At 33.7% G+C, this 19549-nt stretch overlaps 1 protein-coding gene across 9 annotated transcripts in view; it reads left to right on the top strand.

Annotated features, from left to right (window-relative positions):
* Snx14 (sorting nexin 14) overlaps window positions 1–19549 on the top strand; it is an 82176-nt gene that overhangs the window by 52361 nt on the left and 10266 nt on the right. For all 9 annotated transcript variants that reach the window (XM_063233177.1, XM_023567233.2, XM_013157883.3 and 6 more), the window contains 8 exons: window positions 1239–1322; window positions 4754–4854; window positions 6618–6729; window positions 13405–13445; window positions 13556–13675; window positions 16548–16671; window positions 16950–17114; window positions 17275–17370. In XM_063233177.1, the coding sequence (XP_063089247.1) occupies window positions 1239–1322; window positions 4754–4854; window positions 6618–6729; window positions 13405–13445; window positions 13556–13675; window positions 16548–16671; window positions 16950–17114; window positions 17275–17370 (843 nt within the window). The remainder of the gene's footprint in view (window positions 1–1238; window positions 1323–4753; window positions 4855–6617; window positions 6730–13404; window positions 13446–13555; window positions 13676–16547; window positions 16672–16949; window positions 17115–17274; window positions 17371–19549) is intronic.

Below are 19549 nucleotides of genomic sequence, written 5' to 3'. Positions count from 1 at the left end.
TTTAAATACCAAAACTAAGGGGCTGGGGATTTAGCTCAGCGGCATAAGTGCCTGTCTTGCAAGCAGGCAGTCTGTGAGTTCGATCCCTGGTACCAATTAAAAAAAGAAATACCAAAACTAAATATACATAGATCTTTTAAGACCATTTTTTGAAGAAGAAAACTAGGATTTGGTTTATAGGTTGTGACTACATCAGATTTTTTTTTTCCTGAATAGAAGTATTGTTTTAAAACTATCCTCGTTTTAGTTGATCAATTGCATCCCCAAATCTGTGCTAGAAAGCCATGAGCAGTTAATATATAGGGGTGCTGATTCTCTGTTATATTAACCATAGCAGTTAATATATAGGGGTGCTGATTCTCTGCTACATATAAAAATACTTTATGTGGACTTTTTTAATGTGCTAGGCAAAGTTATTCTTACTTCACATCAAAGCAAACTAAGATATGATAAGATTAAATTATTTGTTTAAGGCCATATGAAAAATGAAGGAACTGGGATTGGACTCACTGTTTAAACCATTATTTTGTGCTATCCAGCCAGGTAGCTGGTGATTATCATATGTATCCATTCAAGTTAAATTATATTAAAATTTCATTCTCTTAGTTTCTTTAGCCACATTTTAGAGGCACTATATGGCTGCTAGCAGCTATTTAGTGCAGATATATTGAATATTTACGTAATTGCATAATGCTCTACTAGACAGTGCTGTTCTATATTATTAGATGAGGTCAATTTAGTAAATATTTAAGGGACTCAGAATTGATTATAAGTTTTTATGAAACACATCATTTTAGTGACATGTACAAAATAATAATTGTACTGGGCACAGTAACACACAGCTGTAATTCCAGCTCCTGAAAAGCTGAAGCAGGAAAATCACAAGTTCAAGGCCAGCCTGGGCAACATAGTAAACCCTGTCTTATTAAAAATAAAACTACAACTAAGTTATACAATTTTTTTTTAAGTTTCTGTGAGGTCTCTGATTCTGTTGTAGAAAAATATATTTACTTGAGATAACTTCATAAATACATGGCATTTATCTTCTACATAAGATATGAAATATATAAAATGCCTCTTCTGCATAGTAAGTTAAAAATAAGGTAAAATATGTTAGTATGCCCAGAATAATATGTTAGTAAGACTGAAGTAATGTCCTGCTTTATGTTTTAACTTTTGTATCCTTTTAGTAGTGAGTTGTGAAATTATTTGTTACTCACTGTATATTCAATTTGCAGTTGGGCATGAGCCTGAACATTGGTCCGTTTATAGAAGATATCTTGAATTCTATGTGCTTGAATCAAAACTAACAGAATTTCATGGTATGTTGTTTTTTTAATATATAAAACATTATAATTAGCATTAGCCTTTGTGAAAGCTGTTGTACCAAATTAAATTTTTGTTTAATTATGCCAAAGAAATATGAGTAACAGATGCATATGCTTTTATTGGTAATATGAATGTGCCATTATTATTTTTTAAATGTTTGATTACTTATAATTTTTTCGCTCTTCATATTGCCCTTTTTTAAAAAGTGAAATTCCATGGAAGAATCTTTTTAAAATTAGTAATGTGTGTCTTACATAATGTTTATATTCCTTGTGGAGAGTTGGCACATACACACATAGCACATGGATTGGCTTATCTTTTTGCATTAAGGCTTATTTGATTTTTCATTTTTCTGATAGTAATTGTAAATACTTGGGTACACTGGTATTTGTTTCATATATATTTATGGTTGTTATCTCTTCCTCTTGGATTGTTCCCTTTACTCAAATGGAACGACTTTATCTCTCTCAATCAGTCTTAGCTTGAAATTCAAGCTATTTGTCTGCAAATAGAATAAGTACCCCTGCTTGTCTCTGGGTTCTTGTTGCATGGAGTATTGTTTTTCCTTCTTTGACTTTTGGTCTGTGAATTTCTTTTTGAATTAAATATGTTGCTTGTGTGCAGCATGTTGTTGGATCTTGCTTCTTTACCCATTCTTCCAGTCTGTGTCTTCTGATTAGTGAACTAAGACCATTAACATTGATAGTTATAACTGAAATGCATGGCTTATTCTTGTCATGTATTTTCCTGTTGTTAGCTCCTCCTACTCCATAATTGTTTGTCTTGCCTGGTGGATTCCTTTTGCTATGATTCATGGCACTGTAGTCTTTATTATCTCTTTCTAGAATGTCCTTCAGGGCATTTTGGAGTGCTGGTTTGGTGGTGATAAATTTCCTCCTATGTTCTGTGTCATGGAAATATCTTATTTCTCCATCAATTTGGAAAGATAGTTTTGCAGGGTACATCAGTCTGGGTTGAATATTGTTTTCCTTTAGAACTTGGAGTACTTCACTCTAAGCTTTTTTTGACTTGAGAGTTTGTGCTGAGAAGTCAGTTATAATTCTGATGAGTTATCATTTATAGGTGATTTGTTTCTATTCTCTAACAGCTTTTAGGATTCTATTCTTGTGTTGAATTTCTGGAATCTTGATTATGATAAGCCTGTAGATTTTTTTTTAATCATTGCTAAATGGAGTTCTATATGCCTCATTCATCTGCATGTTATATTCTTTTTCTCTACAGGGAAAGTTTTCTGTCATGAAGCCTATAAATATTTTTTAATATCTTTATGGTATGTTTTGCTTGTTCATTGACTCCAGTTAAGTTATTCTTTTTTGCCTCATCTAGCAGCTGCTGGATTGATTTCTCATGGTCCCTTGCTAGTTTTGAGAAATCTTTCTTTTCCTGGTCACTAACTACCAGCCTGTCTTCAATATCTGAGATCCTGTCCTCATATTGGCCTAATGTTTCCAATACTTTCAATAGAATTTTTTTATTCTCCTGGATGTCTGCTTGAATCAGATTTATGGATTTAATTTGTTTCCTATGCTGATCTTCTATAATTTTCTTAAACTTATCTGTTTCTTTGTTTGTGTCTGGTCTAATGTGGCTAAGCATGGTTTGTATATCGGTAATCTCTGTAATAATTGAGGGATTATTTCTGATTGTTATTACCACTTCAGAGAGGCCTGGTGGGGGTTTTCAGATTGTCCTACCTCATTCGCTCTGAATTTGCGTTTGGTGAACTGGATGTCGGGTTGCATTTTGCTTAAGTGTCTTCTCATTTTCTTTCCTCTCTTTTTTTAGTTTAATTCCTGGTGTGATGTTTGTATGCTGCCTATGATAGGTTATTTTATTGCTAATAATTAGGACCCTTAGGTGATGACTACTTCTCTGAGGTATCTTCCACATACAGCTGGTTTTTAGGTTTTGAGTCTGTTTTTGGAAGATGTTACTCTTTAGTATGTTGGAGATGAGAAGTTGTTGCTCATTTGGCCCAGTTCCTGGTTCTTTGGCACTGTGCCACAGAATTTTCTGTTTCTTAGTCTCAGTTGTGGATTATTAGGGCCAACAGCTGTTAGGAACAATTATGTTAATTTTGGCCATAGTGGTACCAATAACATCAAACACAGCCTGGAAAACAGCAACCTGAGCTAACCCTTATGAGCTAGATTTGTGATTGTATAACAAAATGTAAGATAAACCAGGTAATTATGTGTAACATATAAGCCCATAATGTTTTTAATTTTGCCCTCAAGTGTTAAAATTTAAAATGGATTAAGGAGACAATAGAGAAGTAGAAGAAGAGAAAGAAATTAGAAATAAGGTTGAAGGAAAAAGGGGAATCATGCCGGTTTGGAGAAACTAGTACAGAAGACTGAAAGAAAAGGGAGATATAAGAGACAAAAGGAAGAACAATCAGAGCCACACCATTATGGAGGTTATAAACCACTTTCACAGTCATATGAAAACAGTGAAGGAGAAAAAAAAACCATACAGTCCACTTACAGGATTCTCTTTGTTTTCACTAGTAGACAACCTGTGGAGACAGAGTCCCAAATCCTGTTGATCTGTCCCAGCAAGCCAGCAGTTCCTTTATGACAGGCTAGTGGATAATCTCAGCAGTACTGCCCTGAGACCAGACACATTGGGCTCACCGCCCAAGCAATTTCTAGGCCCAGGCGGGTGCTACTAGATGAAGCAGTTCTGGGCTTCAAGTTCATCTGGCCTGACTCTAAGGTGGCTCCTGGCTGATCACTCTCTCCGCATGGACTAAGTGCTCTGCAGTCACTGCCAACCAGTGTATTCCTCCACATCCACTGCTTCCCTCCACTACCGATTCTCTGCAGCTGTCACCATCATGGTGACTGTGCATCCCCAGGTTCAAACAGCTCTTCTCCCACAGTGAGCCCTTCTCAGGGTGCAGGCACTGCCTGCTACTACCTTCTTGAAGTTTTTCTTTTCACTCTCTTTATGGGCTTCAGTTTGCATTTCAGATTCTTCCTGGGTCCAGTAGACCCACTTCCTTCCTCCTTATGTTCCTCATGATGCTATATACTAGCATTTGGGCGATAGCTCTCAAAGACGCTGTTTTCTTTGCTGCTTAGCACTGCCATCTCCCCAGAAATCCCATCAATTTAAAAACAATGTCATGACAATTTTTTGAAGCTGTTTTACTGCTGTAGAAGGCTACAAATCTTGTTTCAGTGAAAAGTGGTTGTTGAGAGATACATTTTTGGTTTCAGTAGACTACAAGTTTTGAATCTGAACTTCTGATCTGAAGCTCTCTGATTTTGTAGAGATTTCTTAAAAGATAAACCTACAAAGCTATATTATGAGCTTGTATTTTCCATACTAAATGTGTAACTAGTTTTTTGAAGCTGTGGGAGAGCATAGTAAGAATTTCAGTATGTGCAAATTTTAGGAACATTTCCTGATGCCCAGCTTCCCTCCAAGAGGATCATTGGCCCAAAGAATTATGAATTCTTAAAGTCAAAGAGAGAAGAATTTCAGGAATATCTACAGGTATGCTACCAACTGTATTGCTTAATTTTAAAACATTCTACTTATAGTATTTTCAAGTTTGTCTCTTTGTTGTTATCTGTAAATGATTGTCCATGTGAAATTTTTAAGAATTTTGTTTTATAGCCACCATAGTGGCATGTATCTTTAAACCCACCATTCAGGAGGCTGAGGCAGGATGATCACCATGAGTTCAAGACCAGCCCTGTGCTACATATTGAATTCAAGGCCAGCCTAAACTACATAGTGATGTGTAGTACTTTATGAACTTTGGAATATTGTTTGTTGTTATATTCTTTAGTCTGTTTGCATTTGTAGTTTATACCTTACCTGTCTTTTCAGTTTTCTAGGATCAACCACTTGAAATTAAATTCCATTTTTGTATTTACACCATATTGAATAATCAGTGTAATTGGTGTATTATTTCAGTGGGTGGTACAGATACATATAATACTTTCTTGAGATATTTGGGTTTCCAAAATTAATGATTGTATTTTTTTTAATAAGGTGTCTAAGAGCAAAGAAAATATTTTTACTGGATTAAAAAGTCTTTTATTTGTGCATGGATTTTATAATTTTAAGAATACAGTTAAATTTATGTACTTCTTAACCAAGGATAAATATCTTTTAAGTTAAAAATTTTCAACAGTATGCAGTCTTTATATTTAATTCCTTGTATCTGAACCATTGAATGCTTTTAACTCAGAAATATTTTTTCTATAACTCTTTGGTGGTGTGAATATTGTAATATGAAGTAACTGTTAACTACTGCAAGGATATTTGGATACAGCATAACCTGTCTTTATTGATATTATTGACCATTATTTTAACCAACTAATTCTTTCTGAGAATTAGAAAACTTCATTTTAGAAGTGATTATTTTCTGGTAATAAAGGCTTAAGTTAGTGGTTGTTTTCCTGATATTTTATGTAGAATTGTGCTTATTAGGATTCCTGCATAACCCAGTATTAGTTAAGACTAGGTCAGTTTTGGCTTTTAAAGGTCAGTTTATCTTGCTGGCAAATAGTGTTACAAGAATTGAAGGGAGATTTTCTAAGTTTTTTTTTTTTTTTTTTTGTCTCACATTGTACACATTTATTGTTTCATGAAACTATGCCACTTCTTTTAATTTTCAAGAAAGGAAGCTAGGAGTGGTGGGTGACACATGCCTGTAATCCCAGCAATATGGATCCTCCTAATAGGAAGATGAAAAGTTCACACCTATTCAAGCAATTTAGTGACAGACCTTGTCTCAAAATAATACATTAATAAAGGGCCAGTGATGTAGCTCAGATAGAAGTCCTGAATTCCATTTATAAAAAGTTAAGAAAGTTGTATCATATTGTAATACTCATTTTTTAAATGGAAATTGAGAATATCTTCCTTTTGCATCAATGCTATAAAAGCTTTATATAACAGCACTAATAAAGTAGTGTTATCACCCCATTTTACAGGAGAAAACTAACTCTTGTGCAACATAATATTTCTGAGCTCATCTTGCTAGCAAATAGAAGAGCTAGAGTTCAGATCCAGTTGTGTCTGACCAGAGGCTGAGGTTTTATCTATGATTGTAGTACTTGTATTACAGTACTATTACTGTACTGTGCATTGTATGCATACACTAGTTTTGTCACTCAGAATATTAAAAAAGTAGCCTTTGGCGATTTAAAGTAGATTTTGTTTTTTATTTGTGTAAGGTCATTACTGTACAATTTTGAATACCATTCTAGATCTCTAACCTGTTCTTTTACTCTTGTTTATTTAAGAAACTTCTGCAGCACCCAGAATTGAGTAATAGTCAACTTTTGGCAGATTTTCTGTCCCCTAATGGTGGGGAAACACAATTTCTTGATAAGATACTTCCAGATGTAAATCTTGGTAAGTCAATCGAAAGAAACATATATGAGATAAACTAAAAAGAGAAGAATCTATTTTCAGATTGATTTAGAAAAATAGTTTCTGTGATAAGGCCATGTAATAAATTTGTAGGAGATTTTTGTAGTGGAGACAGATTGTCAGTTGATGACTTTAACCTGTTCATTTTGTGAGTTCTGATTATTCTAAGCAGTTACTTCTGATCATATATTCTGTCACAAAATGTTGTTATTTGCCAATGTATTTGTTTCTTTATTTTCTAAATGTAAATAAAGTCATATGCCATGTAATAATGTTCCTGTCAGTGACAAACTATGTATATGTTGGTAGTCAAAATATATGGCCTATTTGACTTTGTAGCTCTCTTAATATGTGTAAGTACGTTCTGTGATATTCACACAACAGCAGAGTCACCTAATAACCCATTTCTCAGAATGTATCCTTGTCATTAATCAGTGTATGACTGTATGAGAAACTGGGAAAGGTATTTACAGAGTATATTATATAAATAGATATGGTATTTGAAGCTACTCATAAAATCTGAAAAAAGATCAGATCTATGATTTAAGACTTAGCTGCTTTTTTCTACATCTTATAATGCATCTTTCCTTTTTTTATAATTTAAATTATATATAATTTTTTTTGATGCCAGAAATCAAACTCAGGACCTTGTGCTTACCAGGCAGACACTTGTGCCACTGAGCTATATCCCCAGCATAAATATTTCTTTAAGCCTAATTTTCTTTGGGTAGTTTATAGTGATAAGTCTGGTAAGTAAAAGCTGTATAAGTTAGTTAAATCGAATTAATGTTTTTAGCAAATTTTTTCCCATGCTATTTTTGACTATATTTAAAGTTTATCAAATTGGCTAGAAAATTTTGGAAGGGATATACACATGGGATAGAATATGTGGAAACATTTCTGCCTTGAATCTTAATGTTTTTAAATTTGTTTTCCTTTTGTTGATAATTTGGAAAAAATTAGGTGAATAAAATTTTGATCATTAATTTCAGAGTAACTTTTTAATTTATAGAACCATCTTGTAGGTTGTAGATTTCCTTGTTTCCACTAGCAGTATTTTAAAAGGCAATTACAGATATGTGAAAAGCTTACAGTGGTCTATTTTTTTAAGTATTAATTTTTATTAGGGTAGCTGGTATTCATAGACAAAGAATAGCCTGCTGAGATACGAAAGACATTTTGCTATGATTATTACTATTAGAAATTGATAGTTTTTTGTTTGTTTAGTTTTGTTTTTTTGTGACAAGAGCTATCTATGTAGATCAGACTGGCCTTGCTTGAACTCATTATGTAGCCCAGGTTGACTTGAAATTTGCAGCTATTCTCTTGCCTTCCAAGTGCTGAGACTGCAGGTATGTCCACCACTCTCAGCTAGAAATTGGCAGTATTTTTTGAAGATAATGTTTCAGGTATGTTTTTTGTGTTATTACTACTTGAGCATCTAATTCTAGTTGACACTTTTTGATAAATTATTGTAGTTTTTCTAAATAGCAAAAGATCACCAAAATCCAGGTTGTATTTTTCTTTTTTTGGGACAGTCTTGCTATGTAATTCAGGCTGGACTTGCATTCACTTTGTAGCCCAAGCTGGTCTTGGACTTGCAAGGATCCTTCTACCTCAGCCTTCCAAGTGCTGGGATTACAGGCATGGACCATGCCTGGCGGTTATGTTTTTCTAATCACTGATCCATTACATACACTATAAATATGCACTCTTGGAAAAAAAAAAAAAGAGAGAAAAGGAAGAATTTAGGCTGTGGACATTGTGCAGTGGTAGAGCACTTGTCTAGCATGTGTGAAACATTGTGTTTGAGCCACAGCACTGAGGGAAAAAGTCAATTAAGAATTTTTTTAAATTTTTAAATTATTTTTAAAAATTTACTTTAAAGAAGATAAAACAGCATGAAATCAATCAAAACAAACCAGTGAAGAGATACAGGCCTAAAAATATTACAAAATCAACGAAGTTACCATAATGCGTTTTTGATATCTTCAAAATAGCTGCAGATAACTTTGGACATAATAAAAATCAAACAGAACAGAATAGAATAGAGACAGTAGAAACAAGACAATTCAGTAAAGGACTTCAAAACAAGCCAATAGTAAATCCAAAATTGTTGCCATCCTGTATCTTGCTATCTTTGAAATAGCTGCTCCTGCCATCAGATTTAGCATAATTAAACAAGAGAATAAAATTCAACTCCCCAAAAAACAGTGGAAACGGTATAGGATTTCTAAAACAATAGAAAGTCAAAAGTGACTACAGCCCTCAGAAGGAGATCTCCCCTAGATGCCACACTGCATACCACTATCCTCTGAACCTATGATCAGACCACTGGCCCTAGACCTGCAATGTTAGTAAAACACCAGCGCACCACAGGCATCCAGTTACATTTCACCTTCATAGCTGTCATCACAGCCTGTGTTTCTCCAGATAAACTGGTTGCTTTGGGGACGTATATGGAATGATACTTCTTGTTTGCCAGCCAATGTGTAGGAAGAGGCTGGGGTCTGCTTGATCCAGTCTGGTGGGGGTCCACACGTGGTGCTGGTTCCTGAGCTGGGTTTGCTTGATGTGTCTTGTCATCTGTTTTCTCTGGCTCTGGTCCACGAATGGTGCTGACTCACAGGGACAGGCTAGGGTCTGGCTGTTAAGAATTTTAAAAAATTTTTAAAGAATTTTTAAAACAAAAGACTTTATGGTCAAAAAAAAAAAAAAAGACTTAAAAACTTCCAATATGTTACCTTGTAGGTCTGCTTTGGTTTTAAAAACTGCTTCAGTCCTCATCCTGTCTGCTGATCGCGTACGCGTGTGTGTGTGTGTGTGTGTGTGTGTGTGTGTTGTGCGCGTGCGCGCGCGCCTGTGTGCCTGTGTGTCTGTGTGCTTGTGTGCCTGAGACAGTTCATTGTGTAGTCCAGGCTGGCCTTGAATTTGCAGGCTCCTCCTGCCTTGTCTCCTGTGTGTTGGGATTGCAGGCATGTACTGTCACACTCAGCCTATATATTGCTTTTTAACTAGTTTCCTTAAATTTATTTTTAAATTTTTATTAGTACATGTTTGCAGCTCATATCCATTTGTTCTGGGGAGTTGATACGTGTACGTAGCACATCTTAATTGATTTTACTCCCCCTTCCTCGTCTTTTGGGTCTCTTCCCACTTATAAAAAAAACTCCCTGATTGCTCTTACCTATCTTTTATTTTATTCTTCAAATGATTTATATTTTGAGTTTCACTGTGTGATATTTGTGCTTGCGTGTCTGATTTATTTCACTTAACCATGGTCTCAGGGAGCATCCATTTTCATGTAGAAGCCTCAAATTTATACCTTCGGGAGAATAGTATTGTGTTGTGTATAAATACATTTTCTTTATTCATTCATCTGTGGACCACTTCCCCAAGATTTAGTTATTATGAGTAGTGGTTGCTATAAACACTAGTCTGAAAGTTATCAAAGTATTATGTTGAGCTCTTAGTAGAATGGGACTGGCTGGTTGAATGAAATTTCTATTTTTAGTGTTTTGAGGGCTCCACATACAGATTTCCATAGTAGTTTTACTACTTTGTATTCCTACTTTCTGGCCAGTCTTTCTGGAGTAAAAAGGAATTTCAGAGTTTTAATTTGCATTCTGCTAATGCTAGAGATGTTAAACATTTTTTCCATTTATTGGGCATTTCTACTTCTGAGAAGTGCCTACTTATTTCAGTTGTTCATTTTTGGTTCCTTTATCTTTGGGGATCTAATTATTTTGAATCCCTTATGAATTCTAGAGTATATAATCCTCTGAGGAACAGCTAGGACAAAATGTTTTCTGTTCTGTAGGTTGTCTTTTCATTCTGTGGGTAGTTTTCTTTGTTGTGCAGATCCTTTTTAATTTGATGTAGTCCTGTTGGTTGATTCTCGATGTTATTTCTTGTGACGGGTTCTATTCACAAAGTCCTTGATTATGCCTATGTCTTTCATCTATTCTGTTTTCTAGCATATTGAGAGTATCAAGTGTCAAGTTTTGATGCAGATGTGAAGTAACGGTTTGGTAGAAAAACTGAGTGTCCTAGTAATTCTCTAAAATATGTACTCTGGAAAATCTTGAGTCCATGTTTTAAAATGTTCACAGCACCTTTGTAGTAGCTCAAACTATAAACAGTGTGATTGTTAGTAGAATGGACAGTTAGACTGCTAGATTTATAAAAAGTTGAAACCTGTAGCTTGATGCAGCTTGCAAAAATGTATTTGAATTTTTAAAACATAAAGCAGAATGAAACAAGCATAAAAGAATAAATATAGCATGATTCCTTTCATGTGAAGTTCAAAATTAATACTAGCTGGAAAACTTTGAATAAAATCGTCAAACTAATATGAGACAAAAAGCAGGAATTTTCCACATTTTACATAATATAATCTTAAGTATGTATTTGAAACTACGTCCATGGATTAGCTCTTACACAAAGGTGTTTGGCTTGTATCTCGTCCTCATAAATTAACACACTTAGTGAATCCAAATTATTTGGTTTATGTGGTCTTCTTACAGTGGAAACGGAGGATAGTTTACTTTATGTTGGGTTATGTGTAATGTTTAGGAAGTAGAATTGGGTGGATGTGGATGTTAAGTAGGTTTGATTTAAGGTGAAAAAATGATCAAAGATCACCCAAATTTAACTGTGTGAATGCTGGTACTTGCTGGATAAGGGTAAATTAGGAGCTGTATTTAACTTACTGGGTTTATGGTATCCAGCTGAAGCAGTTTGATAGGACAGGAGACAGCTAAAGCTTAGAACTTGACTTGCTATAACATTCAGCAAATATTCCAACACATAGAGAAGGGCATAGATAAAAACCTACAATATAAGGAATTCAAAGACATTCTGAGGGGATTAGAGGTATTACTAGGAGTATGAAAACCAAAAATAGCCAAATGGGAGATTTGGGTAGTTTGTAGGAAACATCATTTTTACTTTTTGTTATTCATGTCTCCTATCTACTGGTTTTTTTTTTTTTTTTTTTTTTTTGCTATATTTAGCTGAAAGAAATTTTAAGTTGTATTTGTTGATTTTAGTTTGTTTCTATGTTACTTTAAATACTTGAGAAAATCTTAAGATGTTTAATATTTTTTTTATGCTAAGAAGAGCCAAATGTTCAATATTTTTTAATAAGGAAAATGAGATTAAGAAATTAGGAAAATAGGATTAAAATAAAAATTCTAAAAATTTGGAAAGGGAAACTATTCAATTAGTTTAAATGCTATATGCATTATATACATTTTCTTTCTTTTCCTTTTTTTTTTTCCTTTCTTTTTAGACAGTCTTGCTATGTGTAGCACAGACTGGCCTCAAACTCACAGCAGTCCTGCTACACTTAGCCCTCTGAGTGCTGTGATTACAGGTGTGTGCTACTATGCCCAACAGTGTTACATAAATTCTTAAAACTTTTATTTACTATTATGTTTCTAGATACTATTATGTATTATTACTTAAAATCTTTTTTCTAAGTAGGTTTTATTGGTGCATTTTAGATATACATAACAATCAAATTCATCATAGAGAATTTGAAAATCTTTTGAAAACTTAAAATTGAAGTTTTAAATATACACAAAAGTAGGGAAAATATATAATGAATTCTTTTTAAAAATTTAAAAAAATTTTTTTCAAATTTTATTTTAAAGAGGATAAAATTAAACAGAACATCATAAGAAAACAATGTAAGAGACACAGATTTCAAAGCAAGACAACCAGAAATCTTCACTATCATATTGTCTTTTGTTTTCTTCCAAATAGTTGTCCAGATCTTCACATACAATGAACTCATACCAAAACAAAATAGTATGAAACTGATCAGAACAGGATGATGAAGACATTTTAGGTGTCAAAACCAGACAATAGGGAAGTCAACAATGGCTGCCATAATGTTTCTCATTCTCTTCAAAATAGCTGTTCATACCTTCATGTATGTTGAAATTAAACATACAAAACAGACTAAAATCACTCTGAACAAAGAATAATATTATTGCTGGATTTCACATCATGACACTATGGAATCAGCACTGGGTATCTCAGTGTCTCTTTTTCTTCAAAGTAGCTGTTCATTTCATCCTGCATTATATAATCAATTCTCATCAACTGTTTAGGAGAAGTTCTACGCATGCATGAGTCTCTATGTGTATACCTATCCTTTCTGTATTGGAAAAACAAAAAAAAGACAAAACAAATACCTAGAAAAACGAAATGAAAAAGACATATAAACGACAACAGCAAAGAGCCCAGAACACTGACAATATAGGCCTTCAAAACAAGGTGGTAGGAGCATAACTAGGGCTCTTACTTTACATAATGATCTTCAGAGTTCCTCAGATCACCATACACTAATATGCACAATTGTTCCAATCCTATAATGAATTCTTTGCTCTGCTTCAACAGTTATCAATACTAGGCTTGTTCCACCCCATCACTTCTTACCACACTAGATTATTTTAAATTAAATCCCACATGTGTCTCTATTACACTTATTGTAAATTTCTGTTGAGTGTGAAGAGTCCGATACAAATGCTTTTTAGAGCTTTAAATTTCACTGGATTTTTTTCTATTTAAAATTATCTAAGGAAATACATAAGCAATTACAAAATATATTATGTCTTCATAAAATTAATGTTTTACTTTTGATTGCAGGGAAAATTATAAAGTCTGTTCCTGGAAAACTAATGAAAGAGGTAAATAAATTATGTGCATTTATAACATTACCATCATAAATATTGGGTTTGGTGATACTAAAAGTCATAATCTTGATTTTCAATTTTCTTGCAATAATCTCTTACCACAGAAAGGTCAGCATTTGGAACCTTTCATCATGAATTTCATTAATTCTTGTGAATCTCCAAAGCCCAAACCAAGTAGACCAGAATTGACCATTCTCAGCCCTACTTCAGAAAACAACAAGAAGGTACTGCATGTTTTGTTTAAGAGACATTAGATCAAGAGCCAAGCCTAGAACTGATATTGAGATTGTGCAGGAATGTAGTTATGGAAAAGAATGGTCATTGGGGCTGTCATTTTATCAGTCTACCGTAGTTTTTTTTTTAACCACCTTTGAAAAATGTTCAGCTGTTACCTTCTTTGTAGATAGATACTGCCTTTTTCCTATTCTAATGCATTATCTCCTTTTGGAACTCTGATTTAACTCTTTTTCTGTTTTCCATATCTTTTAAACAATATTTTTTTGTCTTGTCTCCCCATTACTTTCTGGTCTATCTCTGTTTATTTTTTTTCTGATCTGTCTCCAACTCTACCTGCTTTACAATGTATGGTCTTCTGTTTAAACCTATTCAGACTTTAAATTTTTTTTTCTATTTTGAAGAGAAAAAAAGCAGAAAAGTAAAAAAGCAAACAAATACCTATTCATACTTTTAAGACATTTTCATTTTTAATTTTAGAATTTTCAAAAACTTTCTACCAAGTGTACGATTTTTCTTAATGGTAGTGGTTTGTTATTCTGCAGACCTTTTTAGGCAAGCAGGAATTAGATCTAATCTATTGTGTTATGAAATACTGCTTGGTACCAAAGTTTGTTTAACAGTTAAGTGTACACACCACGACTGTAGGGTGAGGAGGAATCTATCTAGTGTTCTGAAAAACGTAATAGTTAATTAAGATGAACCAAAAATCTTTTTGGTTCATCTTAAATTTGTTTTTGGATTGTGCTTTGTCTCTATTAACAGATAGTTTGCTTTCTTTAGTGGTCCTTTGCATTTATCTTTATTGAACACAAAAATTCCATTAAATATCATTGTTAGTATAAAGTATATGAATAAAAATTGATATTTGGGCCTTAATTTTCCCTCCCCTCCATTTAGGCATCATCTTAGGTGGTTAAGTCTCAGACCACCTCAGTAATAGTTGTTTCCCAAGAAATAGACATAGATGCAGTGCAACTTAGTAATACTTACTTTCTCAGGACTATTATGAATGTACCTTTTGTTGAAATTCAGAACTGTTTAAAAAGATGTAAGAAACACTTAAATTCTTGAGGTCGCCTTTACTATATATGCATACTTTTGAGTGGTAGAATTTTAAAGATCTAGTGCATAGGATTACAGTGATTACCCTGGTGAAATGCAAGGAAAGAATTTCACTAAAGTGTGAATTTTAGTATATAAGAACTATATCTACAAAATGTTTTTGGAAGTTTGATCAAAATGAAAGTTTACTTTGCTTGTTGCTTGTAAATGAACCCAACCTTTAGGGAAAGGAATTTGGTGCCCTGCAAAAAATCATCAGGTCTTTTATTCCTTGATTTGGTATCCCAAGTGACAGGAATTTTTCAGAAGAAGATAATCTAATAGAAGTACCTATGGTAAATAAATGTGTTTATTAAACTATTTTTTATGGAAGTGAACAATTGGAAACAGCATGAAACTGATAGAATAGAAATGATTAATTCAGCATGTACTCAAAGAATATTGTACAGTAGGTAGATATACTTAGACACACTATAAAATATAAATGTACTTGATGTGGCTCTAAGTGAAAGAAGTAGGAAGGGAGATGAAGATAAAGTACTATTTTTTTAAATCCCCTTGATTGTAGTCATTTAGCTATAGACTAAAAGGAAATTTACAAAATTGTAAATTTTGTAGCTATGGGATTAGGTGCTTAGCTAGTTTTGCTCCCTCTCTTCTCTAGACTATTACTGTTCTCTGATGAAAAAATTGAAAGCATGGAATAGAGGCACTTGACAGAGAACTGTTTTCATGTTTTCTGGTTGAGGAAAATGTTTTAAATATATGCATCTAGGTAAAAAGGCTCTAACAGAAGAATATGTTGGAATAATGCAACATGGGATATATGTTCTGTGTTTCTGAAACTTTTCTAGGAAGCTTTTCAAAAAATTCATCTGCAGATAAAATTGAATACGCTTTCCTCTACAGTCTCCTTTATTTTTCTTACAACCATTGTTTTATGTTATTTTCATTTATTTATTGACCTATTTCTATTAGATGTTAATTTTCTGACCTATCTCTGTATTCTTTACCATTTACATGCTATCTTACACACAAAATAATTAATAGTTATGAATGGATATATGAATAAACAATGCTTTTCTTAAAACCAGTTACCTAAGGTATATTTGGTTATTACTATTGATGATAGACTGCATATTTTGGGATAAGTGGGGCTGAGATTTAGTTGTTTTTCATCGTTTTTTTGAATGTGAGTAATTGTTCATAGATTGCTTTTTTCACATTGATTAAACCTTTCTGGGCTTTGAATATTATTGTACAGATGAACTTCACTGAAAAACTATAATCTCTACTCATTAATTGATGGTGATTTATAATTTTTAAGTCATGTTGGTATTAAAATTAGGCAAGAATATTTACACATTTTTAAATTATTTTGCTTCTTTTAATGTATAAAAGCAAAGGAGGCGGCTGGATATGCTGGCACACATCTGTAATCCCAGCACTCAGGAGGCCAATATAAGAGGATGACTGCCGGCTTGAGGCCAGCCTGGGCTACATAGTAAGCTCAAGGCCAGCCTGGACTGTGTAACAAGACTCAAAAAAAAGAAAAAAGCATGCATAATAAATTATCTGTTGTATCTAAAGTGAATGCAAGTTTTTATGTACCATTTTGGAAGGAATATATATGTTTTATATAATTTTGGGCATGAGAAATTTTGAAAGCAGATTTTAACCTGATATTGTTTTATATGGTAAAGTCTTAATTAAATACCCTTGTTCTGAGTTATTTAGTCTTAAGTGATTATCATTATTAGAAACAATAAATATCTATTATTTCAACTTTTACGTTAGCTTTTCAATGATCTGTTTAAGAATAATGCAAACCGTGCTGAGAATATAGAGCGAAAACAAAATCAGAATTATTTTATGGAGGTGATGACTATAGAGGGAGTCTACGATTACCTGATGTATGTAGGTAAGATCTAAGTGATTTATGTTAAAACTTATTTTTCATTTATCTGTCTTATTTCTTCTTTAATACAAATTACTGCTTATCAATTTTGTTTCATTTTGCCTTTTTTTAAAATTGGAAGGTACTATATCTGTAAGAATTTAATACAGTTGGTTTTGAACATATAAAGTTGCTAGTGTTTCCTAATAAAACAGTAACCATTGTAATTTGTATTTTCTGTATTGGAAAACATCAAAAATACTTCTTTTTCTTGAACAAAGTATTTGATTGATTCTTCTCAGGACGGGTGGTTTTCCAGGTTCCTGACTGGCTTCATCATCTATTAATGGGAGCTCGAATCCTCTTTAAAAACACCCTGGAAATGTATACTGACTACTATCTTCACTGTAAACTACAACAGCTCTTTCAGGAGCACCGTTTGGTCTCACTCATAACACTTCTCAGAGGTATTTTGTTATATCTTTGTTGCATAATTTTGTATAATTGGTGGGTTTCGCTGGATGTAAAACAGTAAAAAAGTCTTATTTTTCTTCAGTACATTAACATTTCTACTATGAGGAAAAAATAAGAGAATACAGAAATATTGGTTTTTGTACTTTTTTTTAGATGCTATATTCTGTGAAAATACTGAACCTCGCTCCCTCCAGGATAAGCAAAAAGCGGCAAAAAAGACATTTGAAGAAATGATGAATTATATTCCAGGTGTAGTATTTAAGTAACTTAATAGATTATCTGTTCCTTTGAGGTCACAATGTGAGATTTTAGCAGTAGTTACATTAGCCAATTAAAGTTAACTCACTAGCCGGGTGTGGTGGCTCATGCCTGTAATTCCAGCACTTGGAAGGCTGAGGCAAGAAGATCATTGCAAGTTCGAGACCAGCCTGGGCTACAAAGTGAGCTCAAGGCCAACCGGAACTGCATAGCGAGACCCTGTCTCAAAAAAGCCCCCCCCCCCAAAAAAAAAAAATTAATTCACTAAATGTAATTTGTTCTTTTCATGTTACCACTAAGAACTGTATTTGTTTTTATTTATTTGTTTGTTTGTTTTTGTCTTTCTGAGACAGAGTTTTGCTATGCAGTTCAGGCTGGCCATGAACTCACTTTGTAGACCCAGGCTGGTCTCAAACTCAGTTATCCATCTGCCTCAAGCTCCTGAATGCTGGAATTACAGGTGTGCACCACCATGCCCAGCTCACTAAAAGCTTTAAAATAAGGCTGTTTCTCCTCACACTATAGCCAGATTCTTTCAGCAATAACTTGTCATCAAGTTAGTTAAAGTGATGTGTAATATGATGATTGAAGTCCTGCTGTCCACAAAATCCTTACAGTACCTGCATTAGTATATATGACTAAGAGATCAAAATTCATTCATTCATTCAAAATTTATTGAATGTCTTCTATGTCCCAGGAACTGTTCAGAATGCAAGCATTGTAAAAAATGTACTTCAGTAGCTTAGTCTAGTAGGAAAGCAAGCATTTAGATAAAATACACATGTGTTGATACAAGTACATTCAAATTACAGAGAGAGCACTGAGGAGGAATAGGGTCCCCTCTTTTGTAAAGTTGGTAGTTTTGGGCCATGACGTAAGCTGGTGATAAACTCTTAATGTGATGGGAAATACAAGAGGAAATAACAAGCAGTTGGGCAAAACAGAGAATATTTAGTTCAGGAGATACATGTGAAACTAATGAAAGAGAAAGGAAATGTAGTGTGGGTAGACTCATAGAGGTAGGGAAGACATATGTGAATAGACGCTAATGCCTAGGGAGAAAAACAGAAAGGAGAAAAGGATGACTTGAGTTTTAGTGCATCATGCAAGAGTCTAGAAGTTGCCAGTGTATCCTAGTAACAAGTAAAAAGCTGAACATACTAAAAAAAAATCAACACCTAGGTCATAGAGAAATAGGGTCACGGGAAATTACCCCCCCCCCCCAAATTTGAGCGACGAATAGATAAATACAGAGTTGTAGCTAGTTGGAGTAGAAATCCATGAACACAAATCTCTGTGGGAACTAGTGCTAAAGTAAGGAAGTCTGAACTATAACTGAAAAATTGCTGGAACTGCAGCTGACAAGTCTTAATAGATTAGAAACTCCATTAGGAACAATGCCACAGAGGCCCAAATACTTTTGTGAATTTACATTCTCAAAGTGAGCATCAGGGAAAAGAGGGAGAGGGGGGAAATAAGCATTTTGAACTATGTTAGAACATTCTTTTCTTTTTACAGAAACCAAGCAGAGTGTAACTGTCCTGGGGGAAAGGAAATAATCTAAGTCCAGCCAGCCCCAGCTTTCTTTGTCCTACTCTGACTGGTTCTGTCCTACTTCAGGGACTGAAAAAAGCATGTGTGAAGTTGTTTTTCAGATTCACTAAAAGACCTGTACCTAGGACTATAGAATCCTTGTTTTCTCTTTATGATTTACCTCTGGTTTGTTAAAGGCATGTTTGCAGCAAGCAGTTTTTTATGCTCAGTATGTCTTGTTTAACTACTAAAACACATTTATGAAGCATACAATAAGGCAAGAAATAATATTTGAAGAAATAGAATAAGCATCAAAATCAGAATAAGCATCAAAATCAGACTCAGCTGTGGCAGGAATGTTAGAATTAACTGACAAGGAATTTAAAAATAACTATGAATAAGATTCTGAAGATTCTAATGAATGAAGTAATTAGCATACAAGAAGAGATTGGGCAGTATAAGCCGAGATTAAAAACACCACAGTAGAAATGCAGAATACCTTTTATGGGCTTATTGGTAGATAAGATGTTCCTGAGGAAAAAAAAACTTGAGTTTGATATCTCATTACAAAATATCCAACATAGAAAGTAAAGAGAAAAAATGAAATATTCAAGAACTGTGGCAAAAGTATAAAATT

The sequence above is a fragment of the Cavia porcellus genome, unplaced genomic scaffold (genome assembly GCF_034190915.1).
Source record: "Cavia porcellus strain 051 isolate PalLab524CR breed Dunkin Hartley unplaced genomic scaffold, mCavPor4.1 scaffold_22, whole genome shotgun sequence".
Taxonomy (NCBI): Eukaryota; Metazoa; Chordata; class Mammalia; order Rodentia; family Caviidae; genus Cavia; species Cavia porcellus.
This window is presented reverse-complemented; position numbering and strand designations above follow the sequence as displayed.